The 22,172-nt window shown below is 35.1% G+C and overlaps 4 protein-coding genes and 1 long non-coding RNA gene across 7 annotated transcripts; 4 read left to right on the top strand and 1 right to left on the bottom strand.

The window, feature by feature from the left end:
- The first annotated feature begins 4,146 nt into the window (after window positions 1-4,146).
- LOC130735896 (putative F-box/LRR-repeat protein 23) lies at window positions 4,147-5,959 on the top strand. Its single transcript, XM_057587768.1, has 2 exons — window positions 4,147-5,222; window positions 5,361-5,959. The coding sequence occupies exons 1-2, from the start codon at window positions 4,909-4,911 to the stop codon at window positions 5,803-5,805; spliced, it is 759 nt and encodes a 252-aa protein (XP_057443751.1). The 5' UTR covers window positions 4,147-4,908; the 3' UTR covers window positions 5,806-5,959.
- A 5,810-nt stretch (window positions 5,960-11,769) lies between these two features.
- Window positions 11,770-14,697, bottom strand: LOC130741259 (uncharacterized). 2 transcript variants are annotated; one of them, XR_009020350.1, is made up of 6 exons: window positions 14,365-14,697; window positions 14,177-14,253; window positions 14,038-14,093; window positions 13,011-13,083; window positions 12,170-12,241; window positions 11,770-12,072 (listed from the first exon to the last, which is right to left on the bottom strand). It is a non-coding gene; the product is annotated as an uncharacterized LOC130741259 (long non-coding RNA). The 2 variants fall into 2 exon arrangements; XR_009020351.1 differs by having other exon boundaries at window positions 14,070-14,093.
- Window positions 14,698-16,637: 1,940 nt separating this feature from the next.
- LOC130741258 (putative F-box/LRR-repeat protein 23) lies at window positions 16,638-18,845 on the top strand. Of its 2 annotated transcripts, none has more exons than XM_057594104.1 (3): window positions 16,638-17,059; window positions 17,399-17,710; window positions 18,113-18,845. In XM_057594104.1, the coding sequence occupies exons 2-3, from the start codon at window positions 17,400-17,402 to the stop codon at window positions 18,588-18,590; spliced, it is 789 nt and encodes a 262-aa protein (XP_057450087.1). In that variant the 5' UTR covers window positions 16,638-17,059; window position 17,399; the 3' UTR covers window positions 18,591-18,845. The 2 variants fall into 2 exon arrangements, with proteins under 2 accessions (XP_057450087.1, XP_057450089.1); XM_057594106.1 differs by having other exon boundaries at window positions 17,387-17,710.
- A 1,140-nt stretch (window positions 18,846-19,985) lies between these two features.
- LOC130737319 (putative F-box/LRR-repeat protein 23) lies at window positions 19,986-20,784 on the top strand. The gene is made up of 2 exons (XM_057589068.1): window positions 19,986-20,122; window positions 20,340-20,784. Exons 1-2 carry the CDS (start codon window positions 19,986-19,988, stop codon window positions 20,782-20,784), a joined length of 582 nt encoding a protein of 193 aa, XP_057445051.1.
- Window positions 20,785-21,262: 478 nt separating this feature from the next.
- Window positions 21,263-21,958, top strand: LOC130737318 (putative F-box/LRR-repeat protein 23). The gene has a single exon (XM_057589067.1). It carries the CDS (start codon window positions 21,263-21,265, stop codon window positions 21,956-21,958), a length of 696 nt encoding a protein of 231 aa, XP_057445050.1.
- The last annotated feature ends 214 nt before the right edge of the window (window positions 21,959-22,172 follow it).

Below are 22,172 nucleotides of genomic sequence, written 5' to 3'. Positions count from 1 at the left end.
TCTTACAGCACACCACAGAGGATGGAAAGTTAGATAAAAGATAAGATCTTTATTTCTGTTTAATTTATTCGACATTGTTAAGAGTTCTCTTAGTTTTATAATTCTCCTCAACCAATCTCTTTGTTTGAGCTCCTCTATCCCCCGATGTGCCTAAAACCATTTTCATGTCTTCATCGGTTGGATTTCTAGGTAGGGATTTGGGCAGAGTTTTGGTTCCTCCTTTTTGTGTTTTATTACTCTCAGTTCAAAAAGTTATGAAATTAAATCTCCATATCTCTTCCAACTATAACTCTATAGAACAGTTATTTTTCCTAGCATATCTCTTTCATTTGTGAATTATTTTGTCATTTTCTTGTGATTTGTGTATGTGAGGTCTAATAAAAAGGCTCATTTTTATTGTTCTTTGCACACTGAAGCTTTACATTTTTCTCTTATTTTTATGCTTGAACATTTTAGTCATTGATTATTCCATATTTTGTTTGTTCTTCTCCTATGGTTGGTACTTTTTACTTAATCAAAGAAACCAAATTAACCTTGCACTCCTCTAAATAGGTCAAGTTCGTTGCAAATGAAATGGTTGCTGAGCTTGACACAACCGACCAAGGTGTGCCAAAATTTGCAAATATGATAGATAATGATCTATCATATTTGCAACCTTGATTATGTATCATCAGACAATGTGCAATCGGATGTGCTGCAGTTCATGGTCGATTTGAGGAGATCACATTCCAAGTTGAAGGGTATATTGAAAATAGTCTTGTAGATAAAGAATCAACAACATTGATAATATAAATATTTGGGCTCAGCGAGATTAACCAAATTTATGCCCATAAGGGTTAAAAGACATACATTATGACCATGCTAATGAGGCATCAAACCTACCAACCATCAAGGAGGACGAGATAACTATTAATGTTAATGACCAAAGTGATCTCAGTACCAGGAAGCTTCATTCTAACCTTGCATCAGATTGTGTTCTCTTAGGCTACAAGATTGAAATTAGGCAAGAACTAAGATGGTTCAAAGCAAAGCACCAAATGCAGTTAAGAGAGCCTAGAGACAACAACTTGGGGGTAAAACTAAAATTTACTTGCTTAGCTCTTGACACTGATATATTAGAGCATGAGAAAGATGCGCGCAGGTTCATTGCAATGCTTTGTGATGAATTATTGAGAATTGAGAGAATTGATGAATTGTTATTCAGTAAAGTGAAAAATGAAATTGGTAATTTACATCAATTGCAATCTTGCTTTAAATACACACTCTATTAGTGTTAAAACTACTGCTAACAAACTAATAACTAACTGAACTACCTCTAACAAACTAGTAACAAACTAGTAACTAATCTAACTGCCTAACAAACTATTGTTAGTCTGTATTACCCCCCCACAAGCTGGAGCATGGAGATTATACAAGCCCAGCTTGGTTACAAAAGTGGGAAACAAAGATGGGGGCAAAGGTTTGGTAAAAATGTCAGCTAGCTGATGGTGAGTGGAAATAGGCAGGAGATGGATCAAGCCAGCTTGCAACTTGGCACGGACAACATGACAATCCAGTTCTATGTGTTTGGTCCTCTCGTGAAATGTCGGATTGTGAGCAATGTGAAGCGCAGACTGATTGTCACAAAAGAGAGGAACCGGTAATGGAACATTGAGCTTGAGGAACTGGAACAAATAGGAGAGCCACTGGACTTCACACACAGTAGCAGCAAGGGCCCTATACTCTGCCTCAGAGGATGAACGAGAAACAGTGGTTTGTTTCTTCGTGCGCCATGAAATCAGAGAGGTGCCAAGAAATATGGAATATCCAGTGACAGAACGTCGAGTATCGGGGCAACCAGCCCAGTCAGAATCACTATAGGCTTGGAGCTTCAGTGGAGAATCAGCTGAGAAAAAAAGACCTTGACCAGGTGCTCCTTTGACATAACGAAGAACACGAGTTGCAGCTTGCTGATGAACATCAGTTGGAGAAGCAAGAAATTGACTTAATTGCTGAACAACATAGTTTAAGTCAGGTCTAGTCGTGGTGAGGTAAAGCAACCTTCCAACCAAACGACGATAGCTAGTGGGATCATCAAGAGGAGTACCACTATACTGAGAAAGATGCAAGGTAGAATCCATTGGAGTGCGAACTGACTTGCAGCCAAGGAGACCTGCATCAGTGAGAAGTTCAAGAGCATACTTGCGCTGAGTAAGACAAATGCCTTTGGTAGATCTAGCCACCTCTAAGCCAAGGAAATATTTGAGGTTGCCTAGATCCTTGATTCGAAATTTACTGTGAAGAAAGGCTTTGACAAGCTGAATTTCTTCATAACAATTGCCAGTAAGTAAGACATCATCCACATATAAGAGCAAGGCAGTAACTGAAGTAGACGTGCGCTTAAGTAGCAAAGTGTGGTCATGTGGACACTGTTCATAGCCCAGAGATGTTAGAGCAGTCACCAATGTTTGGTACCATTGTCTGCTTGCCTGCTTCAACCCGTAAAGGGACTTCTGCAGAAGACAGACCTGATTGGGCTGAGGAGTATTAACACCAGGAGGGAGACGCATGTAGATCTCCTCATCTAAGGAGCCATGAAGAAATGCGTTGTCGACATCAAGCTGATGGAGAAACCAATTTTGAGATGCGGCAAGAGCTAACAGTAGTCGAAGAGTAGTCATCTTCGCAACCGGTGAAAAAGTATCCAGATAATCAAGGCCTGCAACTTGAGTATAGCCTTTGGCTACAAGACGTGCTTTGTAGCGATCAATAGACCCATCTGGCTTGTGTTTGACACGATAAACCCACTTGCAACCAATTGGTTTCTTGGTGGGAGGCAAATCAACAATTATCCAAGTGTTGTTGCGAGCCAAAGCTTCTAACTCCTTATCCATGGCATCACGCCATTCTGTATTATGAATTTTCATGACAGAATAGCATAATGACTTGGATGGAATCCAAGTGTTCCCTGAAATAATTAATAGTAGTGTATTATATTGTGTGATGTTAAATCATATACCGCTAATGACTAATGATACTGTAAATGTCTGCATCTAGTGCCAATCAGCGCCATGGTTGATGTTTCTGTACAAATGTAGATGTGTGCACTGTTGGACAATATGTAAGGCATATTTCATTAACTATGAAGGACCTAAAATTTTTAAACAATAATGCTACACAACCCTTGGTTTTTATTAGTTTGTCTGCTGTGGCAAAAGCAAAACGATTTGCTCTCTATTAAAATGAGGGTGATGATAATTACTTTTTTATCCTTCACACGTAAACCTTTACATATAATTCCTATCTCATTATTATTTTTTATTATTTCTTAATTATTTATTAAACTTTGTAATTATTTCACAATTCGGAAAAGGAAAAAAAAATATGAAGAGCAACATAGCCACTTTCTCCCCAAATTGGTGAGATTGGAAAAAAATAGTGCAGAGATACTTTTTAATTTCTCTCTCTACTATGTTAAAACTCTCCAAACAATGGTGGGTGATTCTTTCTTTCCTAACTCTCCCGCACGATTCTCTCTACTCAAATTCTCTCAAAACAAACACACCGTTAAACAAATGGTATCCCTTTCTTTACTTAAATTCATATGAATTTGATAATTTATTTCTCTACTATAACACTTAGTTTTTTTCAATGTATTTTCACAACCGACAGTCATAAGACTAATCTCCTTAATGCTTGGATATCACATTAAATGAATAAATTTCTTCTTATAAATCTTTCTCCACTACATATCGCATAGAGATCAGACACATTTAAAATTTTGATAATGTATAAAAAACGCATTTGATTCTAAAATAGAATTTATGATAGCTTATAATAGTCATCCTATAATTATATTATAGGACTGTAGAACAGAAGTAAATATTATATTTTATTTTACCACAAATTCTTTTACAAGATTTTTTTATTTTACCACATTAATAATGTAAACTTTAAATTCAAAATTAATTAATTAAGGACCCGTGCACGGGATATCATCCTAGTATCCTTACAATCTGATTTATTAACTGTGTAAAAAAAATTACACCGTTTATGTATCATCTTTTTTATCTTTATATTTTATTATTAATTATTACTATTTGTTATACATTTACTTTTAACCAAAAAAAAAGAGAAGAAATAGGAAATAGGAAAGGAGAAAAAGTAGTGGACGTACAAAGAAAAGAAAACAGAGAAGAGATGATAGGTGGGGAAAGGTCTTCTCCTACGAGTAGGGTGCCAAGCTCAAAGAAACAACAGAGGCTTCTGAAGGAAGCTAAATACGGATTCTGATTTCTGAATGCTTAAAAACTAAGTCATTTCTTCCATTTGGGACTTAGCTAAAGAGAGAACCCACTAGTCTCAATCTTAGACCTCTTCGCCCTTTGAGTGCAACAGGAGAGAACCCGTAGCTTCAAGCAAAAATCACTTTTCTTCAACTGGTACCTCTTTCCTTGTTTATTTCGATTTGTCTTTTTGCACTTGCTTTCTCATTTATCTGTCAAAATGTAATCTGCCAAAAGAGATTAATATTATGTTGAGTTTGAATGTTTAAGGTATCTGATTCTCATTTTGAAGCAAGACACATGATGAACATATATATGTCTATCCATGCATGAGCCATCACTGCTATTTCCATATAAATTTGTGAACACAACCATGAGGAAGAAAAAATATATTAAAAAGTTTGAACACAGACACTGTTCAGAATCACATACAGACACACAACCACCGTTCCCAGCCAACAAAGAACGTGAGAAAAATCACCTTCAGGTCCCTTCACCGGAAACCATCACCATCAAGCCGTACCCGAACCAACAAAACCCCAACTTCCCCCATCACCATGACCATTAGGGAAGAAGAAGGAAACCGTTTGATATTCTCTGATAGGTTTATAAATGCATTAATTCTTATGGTTATGTTTGCAGGATGGCATTGGCAGAAGGAGTCAGCAGAAAAGGGCCAAACTGGCTTGCACTTCCAAGAGAAGTGATAGAAAACATATTGCAAAGGCTTGAAGTCGTTGAAATTGTGACGCGTGCAAGTCTAGTGTGCCCTTTATGGTGGAACATTTGCAAGGACCCTCTCATTTGGCGCACCATTTCCATCACCCATCCCGGATATTCATTCTACAATTCGGTGGATATCTGTTCCTATGCCATTAGAAGAAGTTATGGTCATCTGGAAGACATTAGTATTGACTCCATTGCCACTGATGATCTCCTCATGGACATTGCTAATAGGTACATTTTCTTTCTGCTTGCTTCCTTGTGTTATATATACGATAAAGATTTTCTGATTATAATGGGTATATATATTCTTATTTTCTTTTGTCATGCATTATATGTAACTTTGTGTCAAAATTTCTTCATATGTTACAGCACAAGTATTCTACGTCGCTTATGCATTATAGACTGCGACAGAATATCAGATAGAGGGATGATGGAAGCTGTGAAGAAGTTTCCATTATTAGAGGAGCTTGACATTTCATATTCAAGCAACCTAACTAAAGATTCTCTTGAAGAAATTGGCCGGTGTTGTCCTTTTTTGAAAACATTAAAATTTAACCAGATTAATTACTGGTCATCTTCCTCCGATGATAATGTGGCGTTTGCTATAGCTAGAACCATGCCTGCTCTCCGCTATCTACAGATTATTGATAACACTATCAGTAATGTTGGCTTGCTTGCCATTCTCAATGGTTGCCCTCTGCTAGAATTTCTTGACCTCCGATGCTGTGAATTTCTTGATTTGAGTGGTAGCTTAGGGAAAAAGTGTCGTGAGCAGATCAAACATTTACTGCTTCCCACTCCAGATGATAAATGAACGAAGTATGTAGATCTCTATTTGTTGGAAGTATGTGTTGATCGACATGATCAGCTGGGAGTTTATTATTATAGTTTTTAGATCATGCCATCATGGACTACGGTTATGATGACCATTGGGTACTATATGTACAATACAAATGAGTTTATCTTTTTTGTCCTTCAATATTTCATCTAGTTTTTATTGTTATTTTTAGCATAAAAATCAGTTTCTAAGCATAACACATTCATCGTTGCTTGGTTACTACCACTTTCATCTGTTTCTCTGGGTTGATTATATTGTGTTTCTCTGTGATTGAAACCTGAGTTCAGGGCCAAAACTTATTTGCTTTAAAGTGTTTTCTTGAATATAAATTATGTTAATCTGAAGCTCCTTTTGGCATAAACATCAGATTGGAGAAGATAGATGAAAAAGGAATAGATGTTGAAAAAACATGAATTGAGTTGAATAGAAAACTAATGATCTTTGATTAAACATTGCAATACCTTATTTATCATCTCTATTTCATCACATTGAATTGGTAGGACCAGAAGTAATCGTGTAATGAACATAGCTCAATATTGTTTTGATAAGCAACATAGCTCAATATTTTATACACACAACAGTATATTGCAATAACAAGAACCACTAGTACTTGTGGACCTAGGATTCAAGTTGTAAGTCTGGTTTTCACCACTGGTGAATTCCTTGAGCTTCTTTGAAATCCAGAGAAGCTGATGGAATGAGGTGCAGGGGTTGACACTCCTCCCACTCCTTCCCAAATCCACTCACAAGTAGAGAAGCAAGGGAGTATTGAGTTGCTTCCTGCACAAGTTCCAGAATATATTTTTACAAAGGCTCAGTTGATCTCACTACTGAATAGATGCTAACTATCTAACTCACATGGTGAACAAATAACACACGTCCAAATAGTAACTAACTAACAAACTTCTACAATTTTACTATTTTAGTTACTAACAGTATTGTAACATCTGCTGTTTAGCCTTCATAGCAATGGCTCAAAGGAGTAGAATTGTGCTAATGGGCAAATAGTGACAACCAAGAGAACGACCTCACTATCTCTATCTAAAAGACTAAAACCTTAACACATCATGTTTATGGTAGATCATATCTTTTAAATTTTCTTCATTTTACTTATTATTATCCAATGTGTTACCTCAACTATAATTGGAATCCAGCATTCTCTCATCTATTATAATATAGTAATTCTGAAGCGCGCGCTATAACGTCGACAAATCAGCCTTATTCCTATATTAAAATTTGCCACATCATGTTTTAAGCTGATGTGTCAGCTCCCATCTCTAATAAGCTTGAAAACGTGACTATCCATCGTGACTTTTGTATTCCCCATCCCCTAACGTAAAACAGCCCTTTAAGCTCCCTCTCATGCTTTTACATGGTCACTGCGATAGAAATCGTTCCTAGCCTTAATACCCAGTTCTTCTTCGGATAAAAAAATGGCTACAACAACAACGACATTGCTCTGTTCTCTCTGCACAATGCACAGCCCACAAACGACGGTAGGTAATCAATTTCATTCCCCAACCTCAACCTTAGTTTTTTCCTTCAATTGATTCTCTGGTGCTAGCCACATACAAATACAATCTCAACACACTTTGTAATTTTAGTAAATTTGTCCTGCCTCTGATTGCAAGATGTAGCCGCGCGCGTAGGACTCAAGTTTACGTCATCCCAATGTTTCTTACAGTAAGTATCCCTTCATCTTAACTATTGTTTCACTGTTGTTGTATAGATAGCATAGTCTGTTGGATTATGATTTATGACATCGAGTGCGGAATAGGTGGAACTGAAACCCTTTAATTTGATGCACACATAGTCAACCATGTCGAGGTGTAGTGCCAATGGTCTTCCCATGGCCTTTTGATAATTAGAAACATTCATATGCCCATTGTTTCTTACTGTTGTCACCCTCTTATCAAATCACTCAAGTGAAACTAATAGGAGCATTTTATGTTTAACTCTTATCTACTGAAAATAAGCACCAATGTGCCAGTTCTCTACATAGACATGGTTCCCCTTGTGGGATTTCTTAGTGCTTCAAATGAAGGATTGAAACACGGGTGGCTCAGAGCATCACAAACATGGTACTCATTTTCTTTAAAATATAGTTTGATAATATATATGGAGGAGACTGGAGATGAGAGGTTTTCTTGTATCACTAATTAACTCCTTGGATCAAATATTTTTTTTACATTTCAAATTTGATAAATGCATAGTTTACTGCCTTTCTGATATATGTGCTTGATGATCATGTTTTTCCCATATTAGATGCATTGGGATCTCTTCTGAATGATTAGAGCATTACCTATAAATCTTTGTTGGAGTTTACATTGACATGATTTACTGGCCATATCAGTTAGGGAAGGAAGAAGGCAGTCAAGGTGATTTTACTTTTAATGTTTCAGGTGATTCGGGTTATACCTTTTAGAAACTGGAAGGTATAGCCGTGTGGCTTTCATGGTTTAGTTATGAAAAGTGATTTATTAGAAATGATATAGAAAGTTTACAGGAGGGGAAGTTTTAATGCTTCTCCACACCTCAAGTAATAGATAAGGTTTCCTATTTATAGGCTTCTCACTACCGCCTAAGTATAGCAGTTTAGAATAGTTTAGTGTATTCTAGATAATGTCTAGAGAAGTAAGCTCTAATTTCTATGGATGATTGAACATTTTGAGATTCATAATCAAAATTATTTGGCTGTAGATCTTAGTTAATAATAGATTTTTCTGCCTGCCAATTTTCCCATATAGCTGGAATATCTTGCAAAACTCAGAAAAAACTGGTTGCATTTATAGGTTGAGGATCATGAGCTTAGAGGTGTTGCAGGCTTGCAGCACTCAGTGCTAGGAATGGTTATGCAGTAGGAAACATGATTTCTCAAGCTCTTCACTAATTACTTCTGCTGGAAAACTATAATAAGTTGTGTTTGATATGTAAAGAAAATGCTTTTTAATTACCTATTCAAAACCAATACAGTTAAGATCTGAATTGAAAACCATGCTCTTTACCTATTCTTTTTTTATTCCTTTATTTGGAAAATAGCTTTCCATTTGTTATTCTATCCCTATCATTATATTAATTTCTATTCATTATGCAGGATATAAAGAAGGAGGCTCAATAGTTCATTTCTATTCAGCATGCAGGATATAAAGGAGACTCAAGAGTTGATTCTTAAATTCTAAATGAAAAATGATTTGTTTTACTATAAAAGGATTTGTTTTGTAGTGATTCAATTTCCATGTCTTAACAACGATTAGTACAATTATAAAGAATTTTACAATAAATACACTACAAATTACCTCAGTTGTATTCGCCCGCGCAACACGCGAATCGTAGTCTAGTTAAATATGAGTCAATACCCACATGAGATTATAATCTCCCTATTGAGTCTTAGATGAAATGTTTCAAAGACGAATGAAAACAGGGTTCTGTCTTCCGTGGGTCAATCAATAAGTGAACCACGGTGGTACAGTTCACATCTAGCCATTGGATATATTATTTAAAATTGAACGATTAAGATTATAGATGGTAAATTACTGCCATATCCCTCTTGGCTACCTCTCACATCCCACAACTTCTCTTGTCGGCCGACCATAATGACATTGAAAGCCCAAACACCACCAGCTAGCACGTAGACTCCTACAATTATTTCTGTAGTTCACTTCTCTTTCGACAGACAAATCACACAAACATTACAAACCCAGAACAATACCCAACTTCCCTCCTGTCTTTCTGTAAAAAAAAAAACTTTGAAACACATTCTTTTGGTCCACCTCAATCTAAAGCTAGACATGATCGATCGAGTTAACATTTTTAATGCTTTTTGCGCAACCCCATCTGTTCTCACGTTTCAAATTCATCATTTGAAGGGTAATTTTTAGAGGTGTGTGGATTTGGGTTTCATTGATTTTGGCACTTCTAGCTTCGTTTGGAGTAACAGGGGAGATGAGTAAATTATGAGCTATCTACTGGGTGTAATCTTGGTCTGGAATATTAAATTGATAATTTTAATACTAGGTTATGGTTTGAGAAGTAAAGTTAAATTAAAAGTAAAGGTTTTCTCCTCCTAGTCTATGTAATGAATAATCAAAGTTGCTTATGGGTTTTAAAGAGATGGTTTTCTAGTGATTCAGTGGGTTGATGATGTGGTGGATTTTTGGTTTGCGGCAGTGGTGATACAGTGAAAGCAAGCGGAGGGAAGGAAGTTGTGCAAGTACAGTCAAATTGGAAGAGACAAGGATACTATTGTCAAGTAAATTTAATATTAAAGGTGTTTTAGACTTTTCACAAAAAATATTCAATTGAACCACCATGGTTCACTTCTTCAATGACCCACCGTAGACATCGTCTGAAAACAGGTGGAATATGAAGCTTTCTTGGTAGACTGAGTCGTCAAGCTTTGTGTTTCTGCAAATAAATCGGATCACATCCTGAGCAAAGTTGTTTCTATTGTTGTACATGTAGATGATTTTGGTAAACTAACATATCATTCACAGTACAAGAAGTCACTTTTGTTTAATTAAAAATAAACTCATATTACTAATGACTTTTGTTGTTGGTAACTACTCGTCACATTACAGATAATTTAAAGCTCTTGATAATTTAGCGACGGTTAAAATTATTAGTAATTTGACGACAGTTATAGTCATCGATAACTTTATGACGACCTTCAAAAGTAATGGGATTCACCGATGGTGGAAACGAGACTTGTGCCGGGAATCCAAGGTGATTTTCGTTATTGCAATATATTATTGTGTGTATATATATTGATCTTTCCCTTACTCATTCTTATTTAATTCAATGTGAGACTTCCATTTCCACTTAAATTTCGATATTCTCCCCTCATGTTGAGTCACATCACACTCACATATGGGATTATAATTTTATGGGATCGGTAATTCTTGCAAAGTTATAATTTTTTTTTGGGCTACAAGAGGAAGTCTAGTTATTTTTTATTTATGGTTAAAGAACATAGATGGTTAATTATGTGAGACCAATATAGTAGTACTCCATCCGTTCATTTTTAGGTGTCATTCTAGCAAAAAAGACTCTCCAACCAAGATAGTGAGTTGTTTGAGTTTTTTTTTTTTTCCATTCTACCCTCTCACATCTTAATTATGAAGTTATAAAGTTTTCCAACAAAAATGGTGGATAATTAATTTTTTGTTCCACCCTCTCTCTCATATCATTAAACTATTTATTATTCTTCACTCCCTAGTAGCAATACGAATTTATAACCTCCTCCAATTTTTAATGTTAACACTTTTTTCTATGTAATTTTGAAAGCTCTTTTGGATACTTTCATTGGAATTTAATTTCCACTTATTAGACAAGACTTTGAATTGATGTAATGAAAATTTAATTTCCACTTACTAGTAAATGTATAATTGATAAAATGAACCTTAAAACATCAATACGACAATTAAATAAGAATAAAAAAATTCTTCTAAAACAACACTTAAAAAGTAACGGAGGGAATAATGTTGTAATAATGTTTTGGAGTATCTTTCTTAAGGGGATTTAAATTTGTATTACTTAAAGTCTTGACCTACTCCTAAGACAAAAACAAAGCCCAGCAGTTATTAAACTTAAACACACATCTCAAACGAAAGGCTACAACCAGCCTTGACAACTACCTAGAGTCCTAGAGCAGAGTAAAAATATTTAAAGCTACGCATGCTCCATTTGGGTAGCCAAATGGTTTAATTAACTCCACTATTCTCAAAACGAGAGTGTCACTTCTTATAAACTAGTATGTAGCCCGTGCATTGCACGGGTAATTTTATATTTTTTTATATTTTTTTTATTTTAGTACTTGTTAATTAATTTTTTGAAATTAATAAATATTTGAAATTTGTCATAATATTTAGGCGTGTGTTAATAGTCATATATCGAAGTAAATGTTTTTGTGCACCGGAGGTAAAATCAAAATAGATACATGAATAATATTAAAATTGGCCATCCGATTTTACTTAATACCAAACCAAACAATGTAATTAACTCTTTAAAACAACATAAATAGCAAAGCAACATATACTAACATAGCAGTAGTCTCATTGTAATCAAGTTCTTATTTCACTTCTCTATCTTAACACGTTTTAACTCCTTAGTTGAGGAAGCTTGTGCTGGAGAGTTTTCCGGTATGTCAGAATAATCAAGATTTTGATGTGACATTCTTTTCATAGGAGTAACATTATGCGCAGAATATGATTCAAGTTCATTTTCACTTGTAATAGAAATGTCACCCTGCAAGTACAAACCACATATTGTTAGTGTTTTTTTTCTTCATATAATTATTATTCTTAAATGAAGTATATATGTTCAATCAATGAAAAAATCTTACAGTATCATTAGATTGATGCTTTTGAATAGATAGCACCCTATTTGCATCAATACTATCAATTTGCAAGGAATCCTAAAAAAGAAAATCACATGTAAGGAGTAGAAAGCTATAAAATGATAGTTACCATCAATAATAACATTTAAGATAGTATTTGGCTTGACTGAAGTCAATTTATATTTAGATCTTAGTCTTTATACAGTGATCACCGACATTGACATTTTGAAGTAAGGCTGAGTTCTAAATTTTACTGTTTTTCATTTGGTGTATTTTAGTTTTAATGGAATTGAGTTTAAATGTTCAAAATTAGAAAAATAATAACATTTAAGGAAAGTAATAACATTCAAAATTAGAAAAATAATAACTTATGACAATGAGTGACCATCATTTGACGGTTAACCATTAGGTCCTTTAGTAATATAATAGGTAAGTATTTCTAAAAAGGTCCATAATAATTTAATTGCACGGACTCTATAGTAGAGTTCATGTATATTTCGTCTAAACTTACAAACTGGAAATTTCAATGTTGAATAAAATCAAGTTATAACAAATTTGAGCAAAATTTACAAATAAATATGATCAAGAAAGTAGGAAGTCTTATTCATGCATTACTATAATTATATATAATTATATGTTGGTCTTTATGCAATAAGTCATAGTAAGAGCAATCAATTTCACATCTTCTTTTGTACATACATCATAGCAAATGAAGTTCAGCCAGATTTGAGCATCAATAAGAAATAGTAAAAGCATGCACTAAAAACAATAGCATGAAATGGAGAATATCATATTTGTCAATCCAAGGAAATATATAAAGGGAATAGAGATGATGAATGGGGCTTACTCAGTTGAAGTCAACTCCACTCTATGATCTTTTCTCTAGGTCGCAGCAAACTAAGAATGCAGCGAGCTTTTATCTGTGCCACAACAAACAAAGTGAGGGAACACAAATTGTAAAGGCTATTAAGATTTCAAATTGATGAGAAGTTAAATACAATAAAAAAAAATCTGCGGAAGCTGTAAAAAGAAAAGGCACGTGATAGACAGGGAATTAGAGAGACAATGAGTTGTTTCAGAAATTTAGACAAAATGAACTACTTGCCTTGGTTTTGTTACTAAGCATGTGTAACTTCACCCTCTTCCATCCTATCACTAATTTATCCTGTTTATCGTTTCTGCTCTAAGTTCTAACCTTCCAAAGTATCTCAGATAACATTTTATTGCTTTTAAATCTTGTACACTTGATTTTCTAATTTTTCCATAATGTTTTACACTGCCCCAACTTCTGAAAATTAGACCAATCTCAGAACAGATTCGAAATTTAGTGAAAGTATAACAATCTCTCTTCATTCGCACACGTGATGTGCTTTCCCATCACTAAATCTGTACATGGAAGAAAATAGTATGGAAAATAGATTGACAGATAATTTAAGTGTGATTTTCAAACTTATTCTCATCAAGTAGCTAGTAAAAACTATTGATTATATATAGTTATCTCATTTAAGTTTAGTCATAGTACTAAACTGCCTATAAAATGTTGTCAAACATGATTTTTTAAAGTTAAAAAGGACTTGCTTTAATTTGCAAGAAGAGAATAAAACAAAAATACTAAATAAAGTACATACTTTGTTAAGTTCAGAGTTGATTTCACCAGTTACTGTGATTATATCAGTAGCCAATAGCCAAGTTGGATGGTATATTATTGCATAAATATGGGAAAGAATTGATTTGCTTATAAAGAAGCTAAATTAATAGAAGAACAAAGTATACTATATGCATTTTGGGTTCTTGTTTTGATTTAGCAGATTTCATCGCACTGATATGATGCCTTGGAGAAGGAAGCAATACATATTCCATTCAAATTAACTTACTTGTTTAAACCAAGAGTTTTACTTGAACTTACTTGTGCTGGATTAGAGTTGTCAGTCTGCAAAAAAAGATGCTTTATCAAATTAAATTGGCCAAGCAATTGAAAATCTAAACAGTAAAGAATGAAAACAAAGATATTACCTAATTTCTTTTCCTTTGCACAGGTGAACGGATGTGAAATCTAGAATTTATGCAGTTGGAGAAGAACACGGAGAACCCTAAAACAGAGAGAAGAATGAAAGATTACAAACCGTGGGAATGTTGAAGGTGTGATAGTAAGTAGGAGAAGGAGAAACGTGAACATGAACAACGAATTGAGAGGTGACAACCATTGAACAAACGGTTACAGCGATGAACTTGTGTGAGATGAAAATGTTTGACAAAAGGGTTTTTAGAGGTTGGAGGTTGGGTTAACCCTAAACAGAGGAGTATGAAATTCCTAAATTTTCTCCTGAAAAAGCCCCAAATTTTCACCCAAGGCGCCCCATTTTGAAAATGCAAATTGAAAATCAATTTAAATTCCATAATATATGATTTAGGTGCGGTTTACAGGTTTTTGAATAACTGATTTGAAGTGGAGAATTTTTAGGGGAAGAGGGAGGTTTCAGTTGGAAGAGGAGAATGCAGGATGGGAAGAAAATACATGAAGAAGAGTTTCAGCGCGTGAGAAGCACGGTTCTCATACGCACTCCTTTTTTATATATTAAAGGGGTTTTTTTGTATATTCAAATTGTTAGATAGCTTCTATCTTTCAGTTTATATATTAGGTTCTCAAGTTTCAATCCAGATGCTTAATTGAAGAGAGAGAGTTTGTTTTATTAGAAAAGATGACGTGGCAATGTGTGGAGGAGAGTGTGGTTTTTGAGTGCCTCACTTTCCAGAGTGAGGTCTCAAAATTATTAGATAACAGGGTGGATGTATCGCTACACCTAAAGCAAGTCCCCACAGTTTTGTTCGTATGATGGAATTGGCGGAAGGGGAGAGCAGAAAGGGGCCAAACTGGCTTCCACTTCCAAGAGACGTGACAGCAATCATACTCCAAAAGTTTTATGTCGAAGAAATTGTGACAAGCTTTAGTATGAAATTTGTTCTTTTATTAACTGGCGATCAATATTAACAAAAATTCACATTGACGACAACAATTAATGAAATTTTCCAAGTATTATGTAGCTGTGTACTATTTGCATTGTGTTATTCTGGGTTCGTAGTGTCTTTGTGTAATTGAAATCTGAGTTCAGGTCTAAAATTTGCTTATAAGAGCATTTCCAATGCATAGTTGCTAGTTGGGTTGCTTAAAAACTATTTCGGTGGGTCCAGACTGACACATAGGATTTAAGCAACCCAAGCAAAATTCGCTCCAACCACGGTTGCTTAGTTTACTTTTAGTTGGGTCCCATTATACCTCTTATATTTATATTATTTCAAGGTAATGACACTATACAAGTACATGAATGAAAGAGAAAATATGATTTTTTAGTCAAAAAAGTAAGGAGAGAGAAAATAAGCAACCGTTCCTTAAATAAGCAATCGTTGCTTAAATTTAAGCAACCCAACTGCCACATCATGTTGCTCCAGTGGTGCTCCAAAATAAGCAACGTTGCTTAAGCTGCCAACTAGATTTAAGCAACCCCATTAGAGATGCTCTAAGTGTTTTTGTGAAAATAAATTATGTTTGAAGCTCCTTTTGGTATAAACACTAGATTGGAGAAGATAAATATGCATCAAAAGTAAAAAAAATTAGATGATGAAAAAGCATGAATTGAATAGTAAACTAATGGAATTTGATTAAACATTGCAACAGCTTATTTATCATCTCCATCTCATCATTCTTAGAAGTTACAACTTACAACAGTTCCAATCAATAACATTAGCTGCTCATTTTAAAATCCACTTCACATTGAAAAGGTACGACGAGAATCAAGTACTCCCTCCGGTCCTATTTATAAGCAATAAAAAAAAAATTCACATAGTTTAAGAAATGTAGTTAAACTAGATAAAATGCATTAAATTTGTCTTAAATTAAAATGAACTTCCAAAATTACCCTTTGTTATTAGTGTTGGAAAGTGGAAAAGAAAGAGAATAATTAATGAGACACATTTTACAAGTTAGAATTAATAAGGGCATCATTGGAAAAAATTAATTAATATAGCTCAAACTTTCATTTGGTTCTTACATAAAGGACCAAGATTTTTCTTCTCTTTCATGCTTATAAATAGGACCGGAGGGAGTAATTAGCATAGCTCAATATATTATAGACACAACAATATATTGCAATTATAAGAACTAATAGTACTTGTGGACCGTGGATTCAAGTTGTAAGCCTGGTTTCCACCACTAGTGAATTCCATGAGCTTCTTTCAACAAGCTGATGGAATGAGGTGGAGGGGTTCACACTCCTTCTCAAACCCACTCACAAGTAGAGAAGCAAGGGAGTTTTGAGTTGCTAACACTCATTTTTGTTACTTCTTTTTGGCTTCCTTCTTTTTCTATTATTATTATTATTATTTACTTTAAACAAAAAAATTAAGAAATAGGAAAAGAGAAAGTGAAAGAGAAAAAGTGGTGGACGTACGTACAAAGAAAAGAAAATAAGAGAAGATATGGGACTTGATTGATGAGTTGAGCAGGTGGGGAAAGGTCTTCTCCTAAGAGTAGGGTGCAAGTCTCAATGAAGGAGGACCATCACCCAATCAAATCTGTCAAAGAAACAACAGAGGCTTATGAAGGAAGATAAAATGAAGGGAGGGGGGTACTTATTGTTCAGCTTCTGATTCTGAATGCTTTAAAACTTTAGTCATTTCTTCCATTTGGGACCTTAGCAAAAAGAGAGAACCCACTTCTCTTCCAAAAGGGTTGGAGGTCTCAACCACCCTTTGAGTGCTGTACCTTTTAGAGATTTGTAGGTTACTGTCCATCCACTTTGAGCATTGCTGGGTTGTCACTAAGAGCAAGGAGCAAGAAGAGTAAGACTGCAAGAGGAGGGGAACCAGTAGCTTCAAGCGAAAATCAGTTTTCTTCAACTGGTACCTCTTTCTTTGTTTATTTCGATCATTACTTATTGTCTTTTTACACTTGCTTTCTCATTTATCTGCCAAAATAAGATGAATATTATGTTGAGTTTGAATGTTTAATGTATCTGATTCTCATTTCGAAAAAAGACCAGTGATGACCATATGTCTTTCCATGAGCCTTCACTGCTACTTCCATATAAATTTGTGAACACAATCACGAGGAAGAAAAATATATGAAAAAGTTTGAACACAGACACTGTTCAGAATCACTTACAGACACAAACCCAGACTTTACTCTCAAGTAGGTGACACTGTTTATAAATGCATTAGTTCCTACAGTTTTGTTTGCAGGATGGCATCGGCAGAAGGAGTGAGCAGAAAAGGGCCAAACTGGCTTGCACTTCCAAGAGAAGTGACAGAAAATATATTGCAAAGGCTTCATATCGATGAAATTGTGACGAGTGCATGTCTAGTGTGCCCTTTATGGTGGAACATTTGCAAGGACCCTCACATGTGGCGCACCATTGCCATCACCCACCCCAGATATTCATTCTACAATTCGGTGGATATATGTTCCTATGCCATTAGAAGAAGTTATGGTCATCTGGAAGACATTAGTATTGACTCCATTGCCACTGATGATCTCATGGACATTGCTAATAGGTATATTTTCTTTCTGCTTGCTATATGTATGTCAGTTAATGTAGCAATTACAGTTTGGCTAGTTGATAGTGGGTTACGATTCCCTAACTTATGATTTCCCATTAACTCGATCGCGACTCATCCTCTGGGTGGCAATAACTTGTTAGGTACACAGTCCCCTCAAATACTTAAGCCTTGCGCTTATTAGGCTTTAAGAGTTTCCTCAGGGTTTGAACTTTGAACCGAGTTATTGAGGAGAATGACTCGGTATTTAAACCGGCCTACCGTGCACAACAGCTTGGTAGGCACACTTAGTATTAATTGTATCACACGATATTAATTGTATCCATGAGTATATATATTCTTATTTTCTTTTATCATGCATTATGTATAACAGTGTCAAAATTTCTTCATATGTTACAGCACAAGTGTTCTACGTCGCTTATGCCTTTTAGACTGCAACAGAATTTCAGATAGAGGGATGATGGAAGCTGTGAAGAAGTTTCCATTATTAGAGGAGCTTGACATTTCATATTCAAGCAACATAACTAAAGATTCTCTTGAAGAAATTGGCCGGTGTTGTCCTTTTTTGAAAACATTAAAATTTAACCAGATTAGCTTCTGGAGGTCATCTTTCTCTGATGATAATGAGGAGGCGTTTGCTATAGCTCAAACCATGCCTGCTCTCCGCTATCTACAGATTATTGGTAACACTATCAGTGATGTTGGCTTGCTTGCCATTCTCAATGGTTGCCCTCTGCTTGAATTTCTTGACCTTCGATGTTGTGAATTTCTTGATTTGAGTGGTAGCTTAGGGAAAAGGTGTCGTGAGCAGATCAAACATTTACTTCTTGTCATTGATCCAGATGATTTTCCTTCCGTTACTCCAGATAATATATGAATGAAGTATGTAGGTCTCTATTTATTGAAAGTATATGTTGACAGACATGATCAGCTGGGAATTTATTATTGTAGTTTTTAGATCACATAGACTACGGTTATGTTGACCATTGGGTACTAGTTGAAAAACACAAATGGCTTGTCTTTTTTGTTCTTCAATATTACCTAGTTTTTTATTGTTGTTATTTTTAGTATAGATCTGTTTCTAAGCAACTCATCCATCATTGCATATGGTTGGTTACCGCCACTTTAATCAGTTTCTGGGTTGATATTGTGTCTTTCTGTTAGTGAAACCTATGAGTTCTGGGCCTAAACTTGTTTGCTTTAAAGTGTTTTCTTAAATGTAAATTACGTTAATTTGAAGCTCCTTTTGGCATAAGCATCAGATTGGAGAAGATAGATGGAAAAAGGAATAGATGTTGAATAAGCATGAATTGAATGAATGGAAAACTAATGATATTTTATTAAACGTTGCAGCAGATTATTTATCATCTCCAGCTCATCATTCTTAAAAGTTACAACACAGCAATATATTGAATAGGTACAGGACCAGAATCAAGTAATTAACATAGCTCAATATATTATACACACCAATATAATGCAATAACAAGAACTACTAGTACTTGTGGACATTGGATTAAAGGTGTAAGTCTGGTTGCCACAACCTGATGAATTCCATGAGGTTCTTTAAAATCCAGTGAAGTTGTTGAAATGAGGTACCAGGGTTCACATTCCTTTCCAAACACCCTCATCAATAGACAAGCAATAGAGTTTTGAGTGGCTAATTTTTCAATGCTCCCTGCACCAAATTTCCTTAATTTTTCTTCTATGTTCTAAGTATCCAACATACTCTGAGAAGATATGGTCAGATGGATTTACAAATAAGCTAGTAACCCAAGCACACAAAGCAGCAAATAGATCAACAATGCTATAAGCTATATGATAAAACAATACTAATTAAGCAGAGCATGCTTATATGGTTAAAAACCGTTGTTAATGTGTGTGTCGACTAAATGTGTATATTGACCAATCCAGCAAAATTTGGTGTATGATTGTATCATTATTGTATTTTTCAAGTTGTGCACGCTCCATTTGAGTAGCCAGATGGTTTTACACAGCTATTAAATTCCATAAGAATCTGTTTGATATTCTCTCAGGTTATAAATGTATTGGCACACCCACCTTAAGAAAGTCAGTCCCCATGGTTTTTGTTTGCATGATGGAATCAGCCGAAGGAGAAAGCAAAAATGGGCCAAACTGGCTGGAACTTCCAAGAGATGTGACAACAAACATACTGCAAAAGCTTGATGTTGTGGAAATTTTGATGAGTGCACGTCAAGTGTGCTCTTTGTGATGGAACATATGCAAGGACCCTTTCATGTGGCACACCATTGTCATGACCTACCCCCGCAATTCCCCCTACAATTTGGCGAAGATTTGTCGTTATGCTGTTAGACAAAGTTGCGGACATCTGGAAGACATAAATATTGAGTATTTTGGCACAAATGAACTCCTCATTAACATCGCTAATAGGTATACATAGTACCAGTATCATTTTCTTTCTGCTTGCTTCCATGTGTTATATACTAATATAAATATGATATGATATTGATTAATTATGCATGATTAGTATTTATATTTCTTAAGAACTTTTCTAGATGTTGCATGTCTTGTTTGATTATGTTTCGTGTATTTGGTGGCTATGAACATTTTCCTTTTCAAACATTTTCTTCAAATGTTACTTCTACAGCACAAGCAACCTGCGCTGCATTCGTGTTGCAAAATGCCGAAAATTTTCAGAAAAAGGATTTATTGAAGTTGTGAAGAAGTTTAAAATGTTAGAGGAGCTTGACATTTCACTTACCTACCTATCTGAGGATTCTTTTGAAGCTATTGGTCGGTCTTGTCCTCTTTTGAAAACATTAAAAATTAACCAGGTGATACATTCACGTGGATGCCTTGTCCCCTATGCAGATGATGAGACGTTTGCTATAGCAAAAACCATGCCTGTACAGATTATGGGAAACTATATCTGTAATGATGCCTTACTTACCATCCTCGATGGTTGCCCTCTGCTTGAATACCTTAGAGGGTGTCTTCTACTTGATTTGAGTGGAAATTTGGTGAAAATGTGTCGTGAGAGGATCAAAGTTGTACTGCTTCCATTGGGAATTGATCGATTATATAGTATTTAGATCATGTGTTGGTTGCACTCGTTTTTTATTCTTTATACCTATAGAAGCTTGTTCTGATGTTAATTGGCAATGTATTATTTTAAGTATTAAGGATTGGCGTACTATTAGCAATGTGTTATTCTAGGTTGATAGTGTCTTTCTGTTATTGAAATAAAGGAGTCTTAGGGCCAAAATTTGTTTTCTTAAAGGTGTTCTGTTAAGGGTAGATATTGTTTGAACACCAGATTGGAGAAGATAGATCTATTAAAGAAAGAGAACTAGCTGATGCGATGAAATGGGAATGAGAGGTCTAAAAAAGTATCATTTGCTGTGAATTTTTTTATATGCTTCACTGGATACAAGTCTATATATTTGGTCGATTATATGATCTGATATTGATTTGTTATGCATATGGTTGATGATTATATTTCTTAAGAACTCTTGATGGTGCATATGCATAGTATATCTTGTTTGATTATGTTATATGTATTTGGTGGCAATGAACATTTTCCTATTCAAGGATTATATCTTTCTATCAAACCCAATTTTCTTCATATGCTACTTGTACAGCACAAGTAAGCTCCGTCGCATTCATGTTGCCAAGTGCCCAGGGATTTCAGAAAGAGGATTGCTTAGTAAGCTGCCTTGCATTTGTGTTGCAAAGTGCCCAGAGATTTCAGAAAGAGGTTTGCTTAGTAAGCTGTGTCGCATTCGTGTTGCAAAGTCCCCAGAGATTTCAGAAAGAGGATTGCTTGAAATTGCGAAGAAATTCCCACTGTTAGAGGAGCTTGGCATTTCATTAACCCCCCTCCTATCTGAAGATTTTCTTGAAGCAATTGGCCGGTCTTGCCCTCTTTTGAAAACATTAAAATTGAACATGAAGACACATACACATCAATGGCTAGTCTCTGAAGATGATGTGGCATTTGCTATAGCAAAAACCATGCCTCAACTACGTCATCTACAGATCATGGGAATCTATATCACTAATAATGCTTTGCTTGCCATCCTCGATGGTTGTCCTCTACTTGAATATCTTGACCTCCGAGCTTGTCATCTGCTTGATTTGAGTGGAAGTTTGGGGAAAAAGTGTCGTGAGCGGATTAAAGTTGTACGGCTTCCACTAGATGAAGATGAAATTTCTGATGATTATTCTTCTTCTGAGATTAATCTTTTTAGGCCTGATGATGGGTAAATAAATTATAGTGGGAGTTAGTTCTTAAATATTTACCTGCAAGCTTGTTCTGATGTTAATTTGCAATGTGTATTTTTAACTAATTCACTTCACATGGAATCAAGTGATCAACATAGCTTAATCTGTATACACCCAACACTATTATATATTATCTCCATTTCATAATTCTTAAATAAAAAACATTAGCTGCTAATTTTAAAATTTACTTCACATG

The sequence above is a fragment of the Lotus japonicus genome, chromosome 2 (assembly GCF_012489685.1).
Source record: "Lotus japonicus ecotype B-129 chromosome 2, LjGifu_v1.2".
Taxonomy (NCBI): Eukaryota; Viridiplantae; Streptophyta; class Magnoliopsida; order Fabales; family Fabaceae; genus Lotus; species Lotus japonicus.
This window is presented reverse-complemented; position numbering and strand designations above follow the sequence as displayed.

Coding starts and splice junctions, on each gene's coding strand:
- LOC130737318 (XM_057589067.1), top strand. CDS start 21,263: ATGAACATTTTCCTATTCAAGGATTATATCTTTCTATCAAACCCAATT.
- LOC130735896 (XM_057587768.1), top strand. CDS start 4,909: ATGGCATTGGCAGAAGGAGTCAGCAGAAAAGGGCCAAACTGGCTTGCA. Junction 5,223..5,360: donor CTCATGGACATTGCTAATAG/GTACATTTTCTT, acceptor CATATGTTACAG/CACAAGTATTCTACGTCGCT.
- LOC130737319 (XM_057589068.1), top strand. CDS start 19,986: ATGACCTACCCCCGCAATTCCCCCTACAATTTGGCGAAGATTTGTCGT. Junction 20,123..20,339: donor CTCATTAACATCGCTAATAG/GTATACATAGTA, acceptor TTACTTCTACAG/CACAAGCAACCTGCGCTGCA.
- LOC130741258 (XM_057594104.1), top strand. CDS start 17,400: ATGGCATCGGCAGAAGGAGTGAGCAGAAAAGGGCCAAACTGGCTTGCA. Junction 17,711..18,112: donor CTCATGGACATTGCTAATAG/GTATATTTTCTT, acceptor CATATGTTACAG/CACAAGTGTTCTACGTCGCT.